Source organism: Leopardus geoffroyi, chromosome X (assembly GCF_018350155.1).
Source record: "Leopardus geoffroyi isolate Oge1 chromosome X, O.geoffroyi_Oge1_pat1.0, whole genome shotgun sequence".
Lineage (NCBI taxonomy): Eukaryota > Metazoa > Chordata > Mammalia > Carnivora > Felidae > Leopardus > Leopardus geoffroyi.
Genome location: NC_059343.1, coordinates 41580982 through 41597416, shown reverse-complemented (window position 1 = coordinate 41597416; position 16435 = coordinate 41580982). Strand labels below are relative to the sequence as shown.

The 16435-nt window shown below is 45.0% G+C and overlaps 1 protein-coding gene across 5 annotated transcripts in view; it reads left to right on the top strand.

The window, feature by feature from the left end:
* ZNF41 (zinc finger protein 41) overlaps positions 1-16435 on the top strand; it is a 46195-nt gene that overhangs the window by 18576 nt on the left and 11184 nt on the right. For 3 of the 5 annotated variants that reach the window (XM_045471014.1, XM_045471016.1, XM_045471015.1), the window contains exons 2-4: positions 2500-2746; positions 15807-15933; positions 16201-16296. In XM_045471014.1, coding sequence (XP_045326970.1) covers positions 2675-2746; positions 15807-15933; positions 16201-16296 — 295 coding nt within the window. In that variant the 5' untranslated portion in view covers positions 2500-2674. Of the gene's footprint in view, positions 1-2499; positions 2747-15790; positions 15934-16200; positions 16297-16435 lie in introns of all 5 variants that reach the window. The other 2 variants (XM_045471017.1, XM_045471018.1) reach the window with 1 other exon arrangement.

The window sequence follows — 16435 nt, the reverse complement described above, 5'->3', positions numbered from 1 at the left end:
CTCGGCTCAGGTCATGATCCCACGGTTTGTGAATCTGAGCCCTACGTCGGGCTCTGTGCTGATGGTATGGAGCCTGCTTCAGATTCTGTCTGTCCTTCTCTCTGCCCCTACCCTGCCTGTGCTCACTCTCTCTCTCTCAAATTAAAAAAAAATAATTTGGGGCGCCTGGGTGGCTCAGTCAGTTGAGCATCCTATTTTGGCTCAGGTCATGATCTCACCACTTGTGAGTTCAAGCCCCGTGTCGGGCTCTGTGCTGACAGCTCAGAGCCTGGAGCCTGCTTCGGATTCTGTGTCTCCGTCCCTCTCTGCCCATCTCCTGCTCGCACTCTGTCTTCCTCTCTCAAAAATAAATAAATATTAAAAATAAATAATAAAAAATAATTTTTAAAAGGTCTTAATATCTTGGGATTCTGATAGTTTGGAGTTTTGATTATTTTTATCAATTTCTGCTAGTAGTTGCCTTCACCTCTCTTACAAGTATGATGATCTATATTTTCTCTATTACTAAATCCGATAATGTTGTACTAGTATTTGGATCTACTAATAGAGGTATGTGATTGATTGGCCTTCCCCTCCTCATTTCACTCAGTAGATTTTTCCAGGGTATTTTAAAATTTCCAGTTAGTAATGATCTTATTTATTCAAAATGCCCAATTACATTATTTTTCTTTATTCAGATATAACTGTGTATTATGAGAATCATTTCTCAAGACTGCTTTCCTCTGATTTTGAGGTTTCTGTTACTATTCAGTTTATAATTGTTTAGACTATTCCCTGGAGTATTCTCCTGAGATAGGAATATTGGCATAATGCTGTAGATGCTTTTGTGTCTAAAATCGTCTTTTGCGCTGACAGAAGAATGGTATTGAACTAGGATGGGTTTAAAATTCTCGGATCTCAGCTCTTTTCTCTCAATAATTTGTAGATGTTTTCTTCTAATATGATTCCTATTGGTGCCAGTAAAAAGTCTAGTGCCATTGTGAGCCCTTTCCGTTGTAAATAATGTGTTGTTTCTTCCTGGAAGTGTTTTGGGTTTGCTTTTTATCCTTTAAATTCAGTGCCAAATCAGATCTGGGGTTGATTTGGTTCCTCTGGGAGTCCAGGATTGGGGGGAATTCTGTGGGGGAGGATCAATGAGTTAGGGTCCATTAGGATTAGATAGTCTAAAGCCTATAGATGTGATTCAAATTGGAGCAGTGAGTGACAATCGAGAAGTTCTTGAGGTTTTATAAGAGTTGGAGATGTAAATATCTGAAGGCATCGATTAGCCCATGCGAGTTATTGATTGGAACGTGGAGGTGGTGAATGACTGATTGCAAGCCTGGGATTACAAATCGTCGGGAGTCAGTTTTGGTGGCCCTATAGGAGTCATTGATTGGGACCTGTGGATATCTGTAAATGCAGGACTGTGCGAGTTAGTATGTGATGGACTGTTATTGAAGGTTTGATGGGAGTCCCTCATTCTATATATGGGCTGTGAGTTATGGGGTCCTCTAGGAGGTCAGGTTTGGCCCTCAAAGGGCATTGAGTAGATCAGTGATTGGTTTTCTCCTGAGGGTCAATTGCCTGTATTGGTGATTATTTGAGGAGCCTATGGAAACCAGTTGATGGTACCATCTGGGACAGCAGTGGGGGTTACAGATTTAGGAGCCTATGCAGACATGCTGGTTTTCTGGACCCAGGTGGGAGCTGGGGAAGGGAGGCAATGAGTTTATGTTTTCATCTATGGCAGAAGAGGGTGGGCTTTATAAGTTGCCCAGAACATACACTGAATTATACAGAAACTCAGTTTATACACGTGTGACATGATCATCCCCTAGCCAGAGCACTTTAAGGGCAGCAGGAAATGGAAATCATGTTTTTTATGACTCTGCTTTGTACAGAACACCATCTGGCATGGTAGTTAAGAAAATGTACTGTAGAGCCCGGCGTACCTGGCTTCGAGTCCCTGTCCTTCCCCCTAATCTGAGTGATCTTGGGGCAGATTTCTTGATATCTCTGAACACCTCTATCTGATGATAAATGGGAATAATAATAGCAGAATTACCTAGTTCCCAGGATGAGTTTGAAAATTAAATGAGGTACCTGATAAAACATGCCTTGCAACCTTGTAATAATAGCAATATTTAATATCACTGGAATATGTTCCAGGTAGCAAGCAGGGGTGAGTGCTTTAGAGGCTTTATACCGTTTATCTCTAACATCCCTATGAGGCCAGTGTTTTCATCCTCAATTTTAAGGTGAAGGAACTCAGACCAAAGTGACTTGCCCCAGATTCTAGCTAGGACATAGAAGACCTGGAATTCAAAGCCTCATTCATTTTATACCAAATCCTATGAGTATTTTTTTTTCATGTTATATGCTAATGCTTGGTGTCGGTTTTACTAAACTTCTCTCTTTCACAGTATCCGGCACAGAGAGCTGCCTGCCTTGGTGCCCCCAGGAGGCATCTGTGGGGTGGCTGCTGCTTGATGGACTGTGTGGACACTGTCTTTCTAGGGTTTCTTGGAGTCTCTGAGGAGCCCCTGGGCCAGACCCCGCAGTGAAGGCTGCAGGACCCACCTCCCGGCCCCAGCAGCTCTGATTGAGTCCACAGGTGTCTACCTGACTTCAAGCTCCTGGGAAGAGTGGAGTCGTCAGCAAGAGAGCCTGAGAGCTGAGGCCCGGCGGGAACATGCCAGCTGACCAGAGTTCTCCCCGGTGGTCCTCGGTCCTGGCTCCAGAGGGACATGGCAGCTCGTGTGAGGTGAGCAGGGAGAGGACCCCACGGGCAGGAATTCATTCAGTGAGGACACAGCCCAGACCTGTCAGCAGGCCCTCAGGGAAGGGGCAGAGGGGCCACAGAAGTGGCAGATTCTAGGCTACCAGATCACCATCCACCTGCCGTCCCACATCCCGAGCCCTGTGTGTTTCGATGGACCTGTGATGTGGCTGATGGAGGAGAGGTGGGATGGGAGGGCCACCCTACATCTGGGGTTCTAGCCAGAGAGAGACGCTTCCCCCGCCGACCCCCGACACAGGCCCTGCCCTCTCCATTGGCTCTTCGCAGATGCTCAGCTGATCCACACTAGACCCTCCTTTTCCCTTTGTGTCTGGAGATTTGCTGATTTCTCCTCTATCCTGATCTAGGCAGAAAAATCCCTTTTCTTTGGAACTGAGAGGATGGCAGGGAAATAGGGTGACAACATTCTCCAGGGTCCTTCTAGGTCTTCCTCCTCTTTTCGAAGATGGTAATGGCCTGAGAAGGGACATGACTTGCCCCAGGCTCTCAGATTGTGAGTGACAGCCCTGGACTGGGACCAGGTCTCCTGAATGGGTCCTCCACCCTTGCCGCACTACAGCCAAACCAAGTTTCCCACTAAAAGTTCCCCTTTGAGGGGCGCCTGGGTGGCTCCGTCGGTTAGGCGTCCGACTTCGGCTCAGGTCATGATCTCACGGTTCGTGAGTTCGAGCCCCGCGTCGGGCTCTGTGCTGACAGCTCAGAGCCTGGAGCCTGCTTCACATTCTGTGTCTCCCTCTCTCTCTGCCTCTTCCCTGCTCATGCTCTGTCTCTCTCTGTCTCAAAAATAAATAAACATTAAAAAAAATAAAAATAAAAAAAAGTTCCCCCTTGAGAATCTGTAAACAGGGGAACGAGATGAAAGAGCCAGACCCTGCCCGACAGCCCCTTCTTCGGACCTTCCTGGATGCTGTCACCTCTGGGACAGGCTCCTTGTCACAGGGGCTCAGGGTCATATGGTCATTAGGATCACAGTAAACATTAAAAAATTATTTTGGTTTTATTATTTCACAACTTCACTATTTCCCAATAAAACGTCAGAAAATGCAGGTAAACAAAAAGAAGAGAATAAAGCATTACTTGTAATTCCAGCATTACCCAAAGTAAACCATTGTTAATATTTAGCTATATTTCCTTTCAGTTGATTTTTCCTTTGTATGCGCATACGTGCACGTATATGGGTATATGTGTGGGGCTGTGAGTGTGCATACGTACCATATACATATGCATTATATAGCTCAAGTTTGAAAATGGAATCACAGCATTTGGTTGCCTCCTTTCTATTCATTTTTATTTTTTATTTTTAAGTTTATGTATTTATTTTGAGAGGGAGCGAGAGAGAGCGTGTGAGCAGGGGAGGGGCAGAGAAAGAGGGGGCGAGGGCGCCTGGGTGGCTCAGTCGGTTAATCATCCGACTTCGGCTCAGGTCATGATCTCACGGCTCGTGAGTTCGAGCCCCACGTCGGGCTCTGTGCGGACAGCTCAGAGCCTGGAGCCTGTTTCAGATTCTGTGTCTCCCTCTCTCTCTCTGACCCTCCCCCGTTCATCCTCTGTCTCTCTCTGTCTCAAGAGTAAATAAACGTTAAAAAAAATTTTTTTTTAAATAAAATAAAATAAAAAAGAAAGGGTGGGGGGGAGACAGAGAGAGAATCCCAAGCAGGCTCCGCACCGTTAGTACGAAACCCACCCGACCAAGGGCTCGATCTCACGAACTGTGAGATCATGACCTGAGCCAAAACCAAGAGTTGGATGCTTAACTGACTCAGCCACCCAGGCGCCCAGTTGCCTGGTTTTTAATTTGACAGTTTAACATAATTTTCTAGGCACTAAATACTCTTGTCTTCACGTACACATAACACACCGCATTATGTCCTTTGGATAAACTTTAATTTAACCCCTCCACTGTGTGTGCACTTAGGGTGTTCCAGGTTTTCTGTTGTGATTAACACTGCTGTGGTAAAATTCCTACGCTTAAATCTTTTTGCCCGGGTCACCGAATAAGGAATAAGTAGGAAATGCTGCCTAACTGCAGTGCGCTTGTACCCGTGGAGGCGTTTAGGCTCTGCTCTGTCATCTCCATCACAGACCCACACTTTGGGGCCACAACAACGTGGTCCTCCCCAGTCTTTCTACAAGCGGCCTCTTGGCCAGCCGGTGTGTGGGAATTTCTAGATGAATGATTCTGGGCTGTACGAGGCACATTTCTCCACTCATCTCTTCCTTCCCAAGAACAGGACCAGGAAATAGTGGCTGGAGCTGGAAACACAGGCAGAAGGGTCAGTGAGAGAAAGAGGGATGCGGAATAGCCCCAGGCACCTGCTGAGGGAACCCTGGTGCACTTGCTGGAGACAGAGGATCGCCAAGGGGCCCCGGGCACAATTGAGAACGCAGTGGAACAAACAGGGGAAACGGGACAGAGAAGCCCAGAAGCCAGGGGCAGCAGAGAAACCAAGAAACAGTCACTGGGGCTGGAGAAATGGAGAGCAAGGAAAAGGAAGCTGGTCCGAGAACAGTAAGAGGGGGCTCCAAATAGGAGCAGGGATCAGAACGTAGAGGAACCAGGTAGCAGCCAGAGGGAGCAGGGACCATCCAGAGGGATGAGAAAACAGAAGATTTGGCTCTAAAATGGAAAAAAAAAGCAGGTGGGTATGGTGTTCTGGGCAAGAGCCTGTGAGACAAGCAACCTCTCAAGGCACCAGGGTTTAGAGGGGAATCTGAGGGGATGGGGAAAGGCAGAGGTACCGGGGAACAAGGAATAGGAAAGAATGGGAAGGGACTAGATAGCAGCCAGAGCAAGCAGGGACCAGCTGCTGAGGCTGCAGAACAGGTGGAGGGGTGGGGAAGGGACTGACCCATGGGACAGTTGGAAGGACAAAGAAAGGCCTCCCAGGCTGAGGAGTAGCTGAGGAAACCAGGAGCCACGTGGAACAAGGAATAGTCTCTGAGGTTGGGGAACAGCCAGAGGGAACAGCAAAGCTGTGCTGGGCACTGGGTGTCTACTAAGAAGTCCCAGGGGCTAACCAGAGGATAGGGACACAACGAAGTGGGCATTCAAAGTTTACCTGGTGTTGGAGAGCGACTCGAGTGACCAGAGAGCAGCAAGAGGGACTAGAGAACAGCTGAAAGGCATAGTAGCCATTCCTGAAGCTAGTTGCCAGCCAGAGGCCCCACGCAACAGGCACTGGGGTGAAGGGACAGTTGCAGAAGCTGGAGAGAGGCTGAGGAACCACCAGAGTTCCCTGGAATAAGGTGACAGGGATTTCCTGGGACGTGGGACTTCAGTGCTAAAACAGAGGAAGTCCTAGACAACTGGAACAGTTGGTCACCCTACCCAGGAGGCAACCAGAGGAACCAGCAAATAGTCAGACATGATGGAAACGATGGACAAAGTGAAAGTACAGAATCAAGCATGGTGCAGAGTGCACAGAACCAGTAGACTTTGGTGGTCAAGAGCCTAGGCCAGGAGCCAGGTCGACCAGCTCTCCGCAAAGTGTGGTCAGTCCCCAAACCAGATGTGGGAGCATCAAGTGAGGGTGTCTGAGAAATGCATTCCAGGACTGCCCAAGGCACAGGAAAGAATTGGGACTGGGCAGCAGTCAGAGGGCTCAAAGGGCAGTCAATCTGTGTCAAACAGAAGGAACGAGTAAGGCTCATCAGGACCAGGGAACAGCCAGATGGACTGGGGCACAATCAGAAGAAATGTACCACGGACTAAGGATCAGCTCAAGGGAAAACTGTCCAAAGAAAACACAGGACAGTCAGGGGCAGCAGGAAGCAGTCAAAGGGAAGAAGAAACAGGAGGCATGGAACAGTTAGAGGAATCCAGGGGCAATCAGGAAAGAGGCCAGGGACAACCTACATTAAGAGGGAACAGGAAACAGAGGGATCAAGGAAGAGTCAGATGGGGACTATGCAGACGGAATAAGGACCAGCAGAGGGAGCAGCAGGGAGAAGTGAGGCACAGTAGTGGGCAGGAGAAGCAGGGGAAAGCCAGAGGGAGGAGCTTAGGGGCACCAGGGAACGGGAATAGCCAGAGGGAGCAGAAAGGATCCGAACAACCCCCGCCAAGGGCAGACATACAGAGAGGCTGGGTATCTGCCCTCTGGGGAGGGCACAGTGAGCCAAGAAGTCACCGCACACTTTCAGCCAGCTCAGCGAACATGCTGGAAGCCCTTCTGCTAGCCTGGGACAGGGTGTAGAAAGGCAAGATCATATATCACAGGAGGTGATACAGAAATGTTCTCGGGCACGAGTGAGGGCAGCCCCCAAAGTGGGAGGACCCAGCCCTAAGCCAGCTGCAGGGTGGGACAGAGAAGGTGGCAGGGACACAGTGGGTAGTGAGCGGTCAATCCCGGCAGCCCAGCATGCCCCGGGGATGAGAGCGCACGGTGTGCCGGCTCCAGTGATCCCGAAGGGAGACATTGCTGTGTGGGTCGCTGGAGAGCCATGAGGAGCTGGAGTGGGGACCCTCACCTAGGATGAAGAGGTCCTTGTAGGGGTCCTGGTGGTGATAGGGACACATGCCATCCTCCATGGTAGAAATGGGCCAGAAAATCAAACCTTCTCATATGTGGCAGATGAGACTGGAATCTGGGTGAATCTGTACCAGCAACTTTCTACCCAAATTCCTAGTACCAAAATGCCCCCTCCCAAAGCTTCTATTTTAGCGGGGAAAGGATGAAAGAGGGGCAGCTGTGGGCAGTGTACCTTGCGTGTATTCATCTTGTGTCAATGCTCGTAATGCCTATCATGGTCTTTGTACACTTTCCCTCACAATGTGGCCTTAGTGACTCCCAGGGAGGTGAGAGACAGATGAGGGTGGTCTTTCGTCCACCAGCTTGGGCCGCTGGAGTTGTTAAAATGTTTGAGAGTGTAAAATGATGGAACATCTTCATTCGTTCCTACTGGTTGGTAAATAGCCACTCCTGTCCTGCTGCCTGAGGCTCCTCCCCTGTGTTACCCACACACCTGCGGGCCTGTCCTGGGTAGCCGGCAAGCTGGTGGGTTGGATGGGCAGGCAAAATGAGAGCTTCGCTCAAGCCTGACCCCAGGGCTCTCCCTGGTTGACTGCTCTTGGGTGAAGAAGGGGGCACAAGTCAGGGGGTGTTGCTAGGGGCCCAAGTGGAGGTCCTGCTCTCAGTAACCCTCAGGGCCGTGCTCAGGAGAGCTGGTGGGTGGAGAAGTGCTGGGCATGTTCTGGTGCTTATGGATCTGCCTCCAGGAGCTACTGGTGGTGGAGAACGTACTGTGAGTTCCCTGCCTGCTTGGTGACCCTGAACATTCACCAACAAAGGGAGGGTGACCCAGGCCCCCAGAGTGAATAAAGGCTTCTCATTTCCTCATAGTCAAATCATTGGATCTCTTCTTTGATACTTAGCATGTTTTCTGTCTTGTTTAGGACATCCTCACCTACCCCAAGGCCTGAACAAACATTTACCTAAATTTTATTTATTTATTTATTTATTTATTTATTTATTTATTTATATTTTAGAGAGAGAGCACGCAAGCAGGGGAGAGGGGCAGAGAGAGAGAGAGAGAGAGAGAGAGAGAGAGAGAGAGAGAGAATCTTAAGTATGTTCCACACTCAGTGCGGAGCCCAACTCAGGGCTCGATCCCACGACCCTGGGATCATGACCTGAGCCAAAATCAAGAGTCAGATGTGCAACCGACTGAGCCGCCCAGGTGCCCCTCACTTACATTTTCTACTAGGAGTTTCAAAGCTTGGATTTTCTTGAAACTGTTGATTCTTTTGAAATCATTTTAAAATTAAGAGAAGTTACAAGAATAGTAACACCTTGCCACATTTGCTTTTGCTGTCTCTTGACTTATGCATGTATGTTTGTGTGTGCGTGTGTATATGTTTATACACACAGATATAGTTAAAACTTTATTTTCTGAACCATTTGAGAGTAATTTGCAGACACAATTCCCCTTTACCCCTAAATACTTCAATGTGTATCTCTCGAAACCAAGGACATTCTCTTCCATAACCACAGTACAGTTACCAGAATCAAGAACTTTCATACTGATGTTACTACATACCATGAGGGTACTAACATACCATGTATTATCTAATTATCTGACATCTCATGTGTAATATACAGTTTTCCCAGTTGTCACAATAAGGTCCTTTAGAGCATTTCCCCCTGATCCAGGATCCAATCCAGCTGCCTGCATTGTGTTTAATTGTCATGTCCCTTTAGTCTTTAATCGGGAACATTTCCTCAGCCTTCCCTTGATTTTCGTGACACTGAACATTTGGAAGAATGTCCCTCAATTTGGATTTTTTCCTGCCTCCTCATTTGATTTAAGTTATTCATTTTTTTTTTTCTCAGAAATATCACAAAAATGATGCTATGTTCCTCTCAGGGCTTCATGTCAGCAGGCATTCAATATCAATGTAACCTTTCTTGATAATACTAACTGATTACCCATGACTACAATGGTGTCCGTCAAGTAATATAACCTGACCATCTTTCCCTACGTAATTAAAAACCATTTTGTGGGGGGATAATTTGAGACTACATAAATGTCCTGTTTCTCATGTTGTCTGATTTTAGCATCCTGTGGTGATTCTTGTGTGTAACAGTTAATTACTGTACTGTTTCCCTAATGATGTTCTAATCCCATCATTTCTCCTACATTGATTAGTTGGCATTCTACTATAAGGGGAAAATATTCCTCTCTCTGACAGCTGGAAGTATAATTACATGCCAGGCACAGTGAGCACACCTCGATTTGTCATTAGTCACCAAGAACTAGAGCTTTTTGGAGAAAAGACAGACTCCAGGGCTAGAGCAGAGAGAGTACAAAATGATCCTGGAAGAACTCATTGTTCCGGAAAGTAATGAAGTGCTCAAAAGATGGGGACGAGTCGACAGGACACAGGAGCTACCTTGAAGGAGCTCCCTCTGGTCCAATTTGGGACAATTTGAGTAGCAAAGTATAATAAAGATAGCAATAAGTTATAACCCACGGCATAAAGTAGGAAGTCACCAGTTCATTTAATAGGTAAATAGGTTTGTAGGTAGGCAGACAAGGGAGAACTGAGTGCTTCTTTTTAATAGCATTCTGATCTTTTCTGGTGAGTGCTTCTTTTTGATAGCATTCTGATCTTTTCTGGTGTGCCCATTCCTCCAGTCCTTCTGAGGCTCATATTGGTAGTTTGGTATTCTTTGGAAATAATTACAGATTTACTAGAAGTTGCAAAGACAGTAGAGAGAGGTCTCATGTATCCCTTTACCCAGTTTGCCCCAGTGGTTACATCCTGCATCACTAGGAAACTGACATTGCTACAGTGTGTGTGTGTGTGTGTGTGTGTGTGTGTGTGTGTGTGTGTGTAGTTCTCTGCCAACCATGCATTGATCCCTGGGCAATAATACACATACAGCACTATTCCATCACCAAACAAGTCTACTGGTGTTAAAATTTTACCAGTTAAAGTATAGAAAACTCAGCTGCCTTTAAATCCCTTTACCCTCAAAAAAAAAAAAAAATCCCTTTACCCTCACCAGTTTATATTATAATACAGTTGTCTTAACTATTTCCCTTACATACATGGAGATCCACAATAGACAATGTTAGACTTTTTGCTTTGGCCCTCAAACATAGTTTAGGAAAAAACTCAAGAGGTGGGGTACTGGGTGGCTCAGTTACATGTCCGGCTCTTGATTTTGGCTCAGGTCATGATCTCATGGTTCGTGGGATAGAGCCACATGTCAGGCTCTGTGCTGACAGCATGGAGCCTGCTTAGGATTCTCTCTCTTGCTCTCTCTCTCTCTCTCTCTCTCTCTCTGCCCCTCCCCTGCTCACACACACTCTCTCTCTCAAAATAAATAAATAAAAATTAAAAAAAGAAAGAAATCTCAAGAGGAGAAGCAATGCCTACTGTCTTTACTCATATTTTTGCTTTTTCCATTTTTTCTTCTTTCCTGATGTTCCAATTCCTTCTCTTATTATCTCCTTTCTGTTTTGAGAACTTCCTTTAGCCATTCCTTCAGGGTAGGTCTGCTGGCAACAAATTTTCTAAGTTTTCCTTCATCTGAGAATATCTTGATTTCCTTTTCATTTCTTCTTAGTAACAGTTTTACTGAAATAATGACTTCCATACCATACAATTTACCCATTTAAAGTGTACAACTTACTGTTGTTTATATTTATGGGTAGGAGCAACCACCACCACAATCAATTTGACAACATTTCCATCACCTCAAAAAGAGGCCCCATTTCCTTTAGCCATCACTCCTCCCCACCCCACCCGTGTTCCCTGCCTCCCTTAACCTTAAGCAACCACAAATACACTTTCTGTCCTCTAGACTTCACTATTCTGGACAGTTCACATGAATGGGATCATATAATCTGTGGTCTTTGTGTCTGGCTTCTTTCACTCAACGTAATGTTTCAAGGAGCTCCCTCTGGCTAAATTTGGGACAATTCGAGTAGCAAAATAAATAATGATAATCATCGATTATAACCTGATGAATAAAGTAGGAAGTCACCATTCCATATGATAGGTGGGTAAGATTTGTACATAGGCAGACGGGGAACAATGTAGCATGTTGTGCGTGTACATGTTGAAGCATGTACCAGTACATTGTCCCTTTTTATGGCCGAATAATATTCCATTTTATTGGAAATGTTGATGGGTCAACATTTTGTTTAGCCGTTCGTCATCTGATGTACACGTTGGTTGTTTCCACCTTTTCGCTATGATGGGTAATGCCACTATAAACATATGTGTACACATTTTTTTTTTCAACGTTTATTTATTTTTGGGACAGAGAGAGACAGAGCATGAACGGGGGAGGGGCAGAGACAGAGGGAGACACAGAATCGGAAACAGGCTCCAGGCTCCGAGCCATCAGCCCAGAGCCTGACGCAGGGCTCGAACTCACGGACCGCGAGATCGTGACCTGGCTGAAGTCGGACGCTTAACCGACTGCGCCACCCAGGCGCCCCATGTGTACACATTTTTATGTGGACATATATTTTCATTTATCTTGAGGATACATATACCGAGGAATGGGATTGCTGGGTCAAGTGGCAACTATGTTTGATCATTTGGGGAACTGTCAGACTGTTTCCCCAAAGTAGCTGTGCCATTTTACACTCCCCCAGCAATATATAAAGGCTCCAATTTCTCCACATCTTCACCAGCACTTGTTGCTATCTGACTTTCTGATGCTAGCCATTCTCGTGGGTGTGAGGTAGTATCTCATGGTAGTTTGGATTCATATTTCCCGCATAATTAATGATGCCAAGCACCTTTTCATGTATGTATTGGCCATTGCCACTTCATTCCTTAAGGATAGTTTTGCCAGAGCCAGATACGGAATTCAGAGTTGCCAGTTCTCTTCTTCCAGCCCTTGAAAACTGTTGGGCCACTTCCTTCTCTCCCCCATGGTTTCTGATGAGAAATCCACTGTCACTTTAATTGTTTTTCCCCAATAGGTAAGTTGTGGTTTCTCTCTTGCTGATTGCAAGATTTTTTTCTTTGTCTTTAGCTTTCCGGAGTTTGATTATAATGTGTCTTGGTGTAGATTTCTTTGGCTTACCCTTTTGGGGTTCGTTCAGCTTCTCGAATCTCTAAGTTGATACTTTTGCCAAATTTGAGAAAATTCCGGTCAATTTCTTCAAATACTCTTTCAGCCCCACACTCTTTCTCCCCTCCTCCTGGGACTCTGATGACACCAATGCCAGATCTCCGATTATAGTCTCACAGGTCCCTGAGGCTCTGCTCATTTTTTTCCAGCCAATTTTCTTTCTGTTCATATTGGATCATTTCCATTGTTCCATGGTCAAGTTCTCTGAGTCTTTCCTCTGTACTGTCTATTCTGCTGCTGAGCCCACAGTTGAGTTTTAAATTTTTAGTCATTGTATTTTTCAGTTCTGAAATTTCCATTCAGTTTGTCTTTATATCTTTTCTTTCTCTGCTGAGACTTTCTATTTTCAAATTTAAGTGTATTGAAACATTTTTATGATAGCTGCTTTAAAATTCTTGTCAGATAATTCTAACTTCTGTCTCATCTCAGTGTTGGTGTCTGTTGATTATCTTCTCTCGTTCCAGTTGAGATTTTTCTGCTTCTTCACATGATGCCTGATTTTCAATTATGTCCTGGATATTTTGGGGAACTATGAGACTTTGATATTATTTAAATCTTGTGTTTAATAGGCCTCCTCTGACACTGTTCTGCTAGAAAAGGAGAATCTTCTTTTTCTGAAGAGAATTCGGAAGAGGATTCAGAAAAATCCTCCTTATGCCACGTGGAAGTGGAAGTTCAAGTTCCCCACTTGGCCTCCTTTGACACCCCAGAAGGCGCCAAGCACCTTGTTGCTACTGGGAGGGGGTGGGTAGAATTTCAGGCTTTCCACCAGACCACCTCTGACACCACCCTGGTGGGAAGACAAGACTGACACCTCGTTTTTGAGTCAGGGGTGGAGTCCAAGATCCCCACCTAGCCTAAATTGACGCTGTGGGGGAAGGGTCTCATTACCCACAGGCTGGAATGAAAATCTAGCCTCCCCATTCAGCCTTTACTGATAAGAATGGAAGTAGGGGGCACAGTTATTTCTGTGATGCCTGGCTGGAACAGGGCAATATTATCTAGGTTTTTCTCTCTTGCTACGTTGCCTTTTTCCTGGTACTTGAACTAATGAAAGCAGATTTCTCTGGCTGTTTCTGCCTGTGCCAGTTGGCATTCCAAGTTGCCAGTTTCTCTAGCACCTGAGGATCATGACAGGTTTGCCTCCCTCTCTCCAACGGCCAGAATATTCTTATCTTTGTTTTATATATAATATCCAGGGGTTTTAGCTATACTTAGCAGGAGACCTAGGAAGAATTATGTCTATTCCATTTTGGTCCCATTGGTAATTTTTAACTTATTTTTTTTTAAGTTTTTAAATGTTTGTTTCGTTTTGAGAGAAAGAGAGAGACAGCGAGAGAGAGTGAGCAAGCACGAGCAGGGAGAGGCAGACAGAGAGGGAAACACAGAATTGGAAGCAGGCTCTAGGCTCTGAGCTGTCAGCACAGAGTCCGATGCAGGGCTCAAACGCACGAACTGCTGGCACAAAAACAGACACATAGACCAATGGAATAGAATAGAAACCCCAGAACTAGACCCACAAACGTATGGCCAACTAATCTTTGACAAAGCAGGAAAGAATATCCAATGGAAAAAAGACAGCCTTTTTAACAAATGGTGCTGGGAGAACTGGACAGCAACATGCAGAAGGTTGAAACTAGACCACTTTCTCACACCATTCACAAAAATAAACTCAAAATGGATAAAGGACCTGAATGTGAGACAGGAAACCATCAAAACCTTAGAGGAGAAAGCAGGAAAAGACCTCTCTGACCTCAGCCGTAGCAATCTCTTACTCGACACATCCCCAAAGGCAAGGGAATTAAAAGCAAAAGTGAATTACTGGGACCTTATGAAGATAAAAAGCTCTGCACAGCAAAGGAAACAACCAACAAAACTAAAAGGCAACCAACGGAATGGGAAAAGATATTTGCAAATGACATATCGGACAAAGGGCTAGTATCCAAAATCTATAAAGAGCTCACCAAACTCCACACCCGAAAAACAAACGCACGAACTGCAAGTTCATGACCTGAGCCGAAGTCGGACCCTTAACCGACTAAGCCACCCAAGCACCCCTAACTTAATTTTTGAATAGGTAATACATTCACATGGTTCCCTCCTTCAACTCCCCAGATCTCTCTAGCAGAAAACCGGTCTTGGCTAGTTTGTGAGTGGGTGGGGTATATGCTTAGAGATTATGCAAATGAAAGCAACTAAGAAACTATTCTTAATATTTTTCACAGAGTAGATATTGTTACTATTATGTTGAACACTGATTTTTTTAATTAGTAATTTTTAACTTTTTATCATGAAATATTACACACATTTGAATAATGCTGCCATAAATATTCTTGACCATGCCTCTAATTGCACATGTATGCATATTCAGATTGGGCATATTTCCATGAATGGAATCACTGTGTCCTAGTGTATGCATGTTTCAACATTACCCAATAAAGAAAAAAATGCCTTCTAATGTGGTTGTGCCAATTTACACCATCAACAATATGAGAGTTCTCATTGCACCATATTCTCCTCAACACTCCGTACTATCAGTCTTTTTTATTGAGGACATTCTAGAAGCCATATAGTGGTGTCTCACTGTGGTTTAAATTTGCATTCCCTGGTTACCAAGGTTAAGCCCTTTTCATGTTTATTGAAACCTTGGATTTCCCCTTTTGTAAAATGCCTGTTCAAATGCTTTGCCCACTTTTCTACTTGGCGCTCTCTTTTCTTCTTATTGGTTTGTAAGAGTTCTTTACATCCTCTAGATATGAACCCTTTGACAGTACTATGTGTTGCAGATATCTTCTCCTTTTCCGTGGCTTTCCTTTTGTCCTCTTACAATGCTGTCTTTTAAATAAACAGAAGTTTTAAAACGTGTTGTAGCCAGACATCAATCTTTCTTTATGGTTAATGTTTTTTGCATCTTGTTTTGAGAATTATTTTCCTAATCTGAGATCATGTCTTTTTTCTGCATTTTTTTTTTTTTTTTGGTGCCAAAACCTGGGAAGGAATTTTCTGCATTAATTTTAAAGGCTTTATTGTTTTGCCTTTTCCCCTACGTTTCTTTTTAGTCAATCCTAGTTCATTCAATTCTATGTTGCCATGGCTGGCACATAATCAAGCAGTAAATGCATATAGTGCCCACATTAACTAGCGGATTTAAACAAAGCCTAATTTAATCCTCATTTTTGAAAAAGAATGACTGCATAAATCAATGAATAAATGTACTACACACGCAATGAATGCTAAGATACTTCAACAAGTTTTTTTTTTTCCTCTCATAAAATACAAAACCAGACACTGAGTGCAAACCCTGTGTGATACATTATGTCATTATGTTATATACAGATACGTCATTGAAAACAACTTCCTATTTGCCTTCTATCCAACCCCCCAGTGCTGACCATATTGCCTTGAACAGGATTGTGTTGTTACAGGTCTCCGTGTCATTCGAGGATGTGACCGTGAACTTCAGCAGGGAAGAGTGGCAGCATTTGGACCCTGCTCAGAGACGCCTGTACCGGGATGTGACACTGGAGAACTACAGCCACCTGCGCTCAGTGGGTAAGCACAGCTGCCCTGTGTGTCTGCCAGGGGCGTCAGTGTGCTATTTCCATTCTCAGCTGCTGAGTGTTCTGGAACATCTTAAGTGTGTGATGGTGTCATCCTTGATTGGTCCAAGATTCTTCATCCCCTTTCCATGACTATTATTATTACCCTGTTCCCGGTGCAATGCATGATTACTTTTCTGAAGGGCAAATGGAAATGTCACTGAAAGTCCCCTGAAACCCAATTAGCTGGACCCAATCCTGTATCATGTCCTGTCAACAGGGTACCAGGTTCCCAAACCAGAGGTCATCTTCAAATTGGAGCAAGGAGAGGGGCCATGGACATTGGAGGGAGAAACCCCACATCAGAGCTGTTCAGGTGAGTGTGACCAGAGCAGACGGGGGACACAAAAACAAATCGACTCTTTCTAGAAGAGGCTGTGAAGATAACCGGCCTTGAAAGTTCTAAACGTTGGTCGTTTACTGGAGATGGTTGACAGAAGCGTCTTTGATACCTA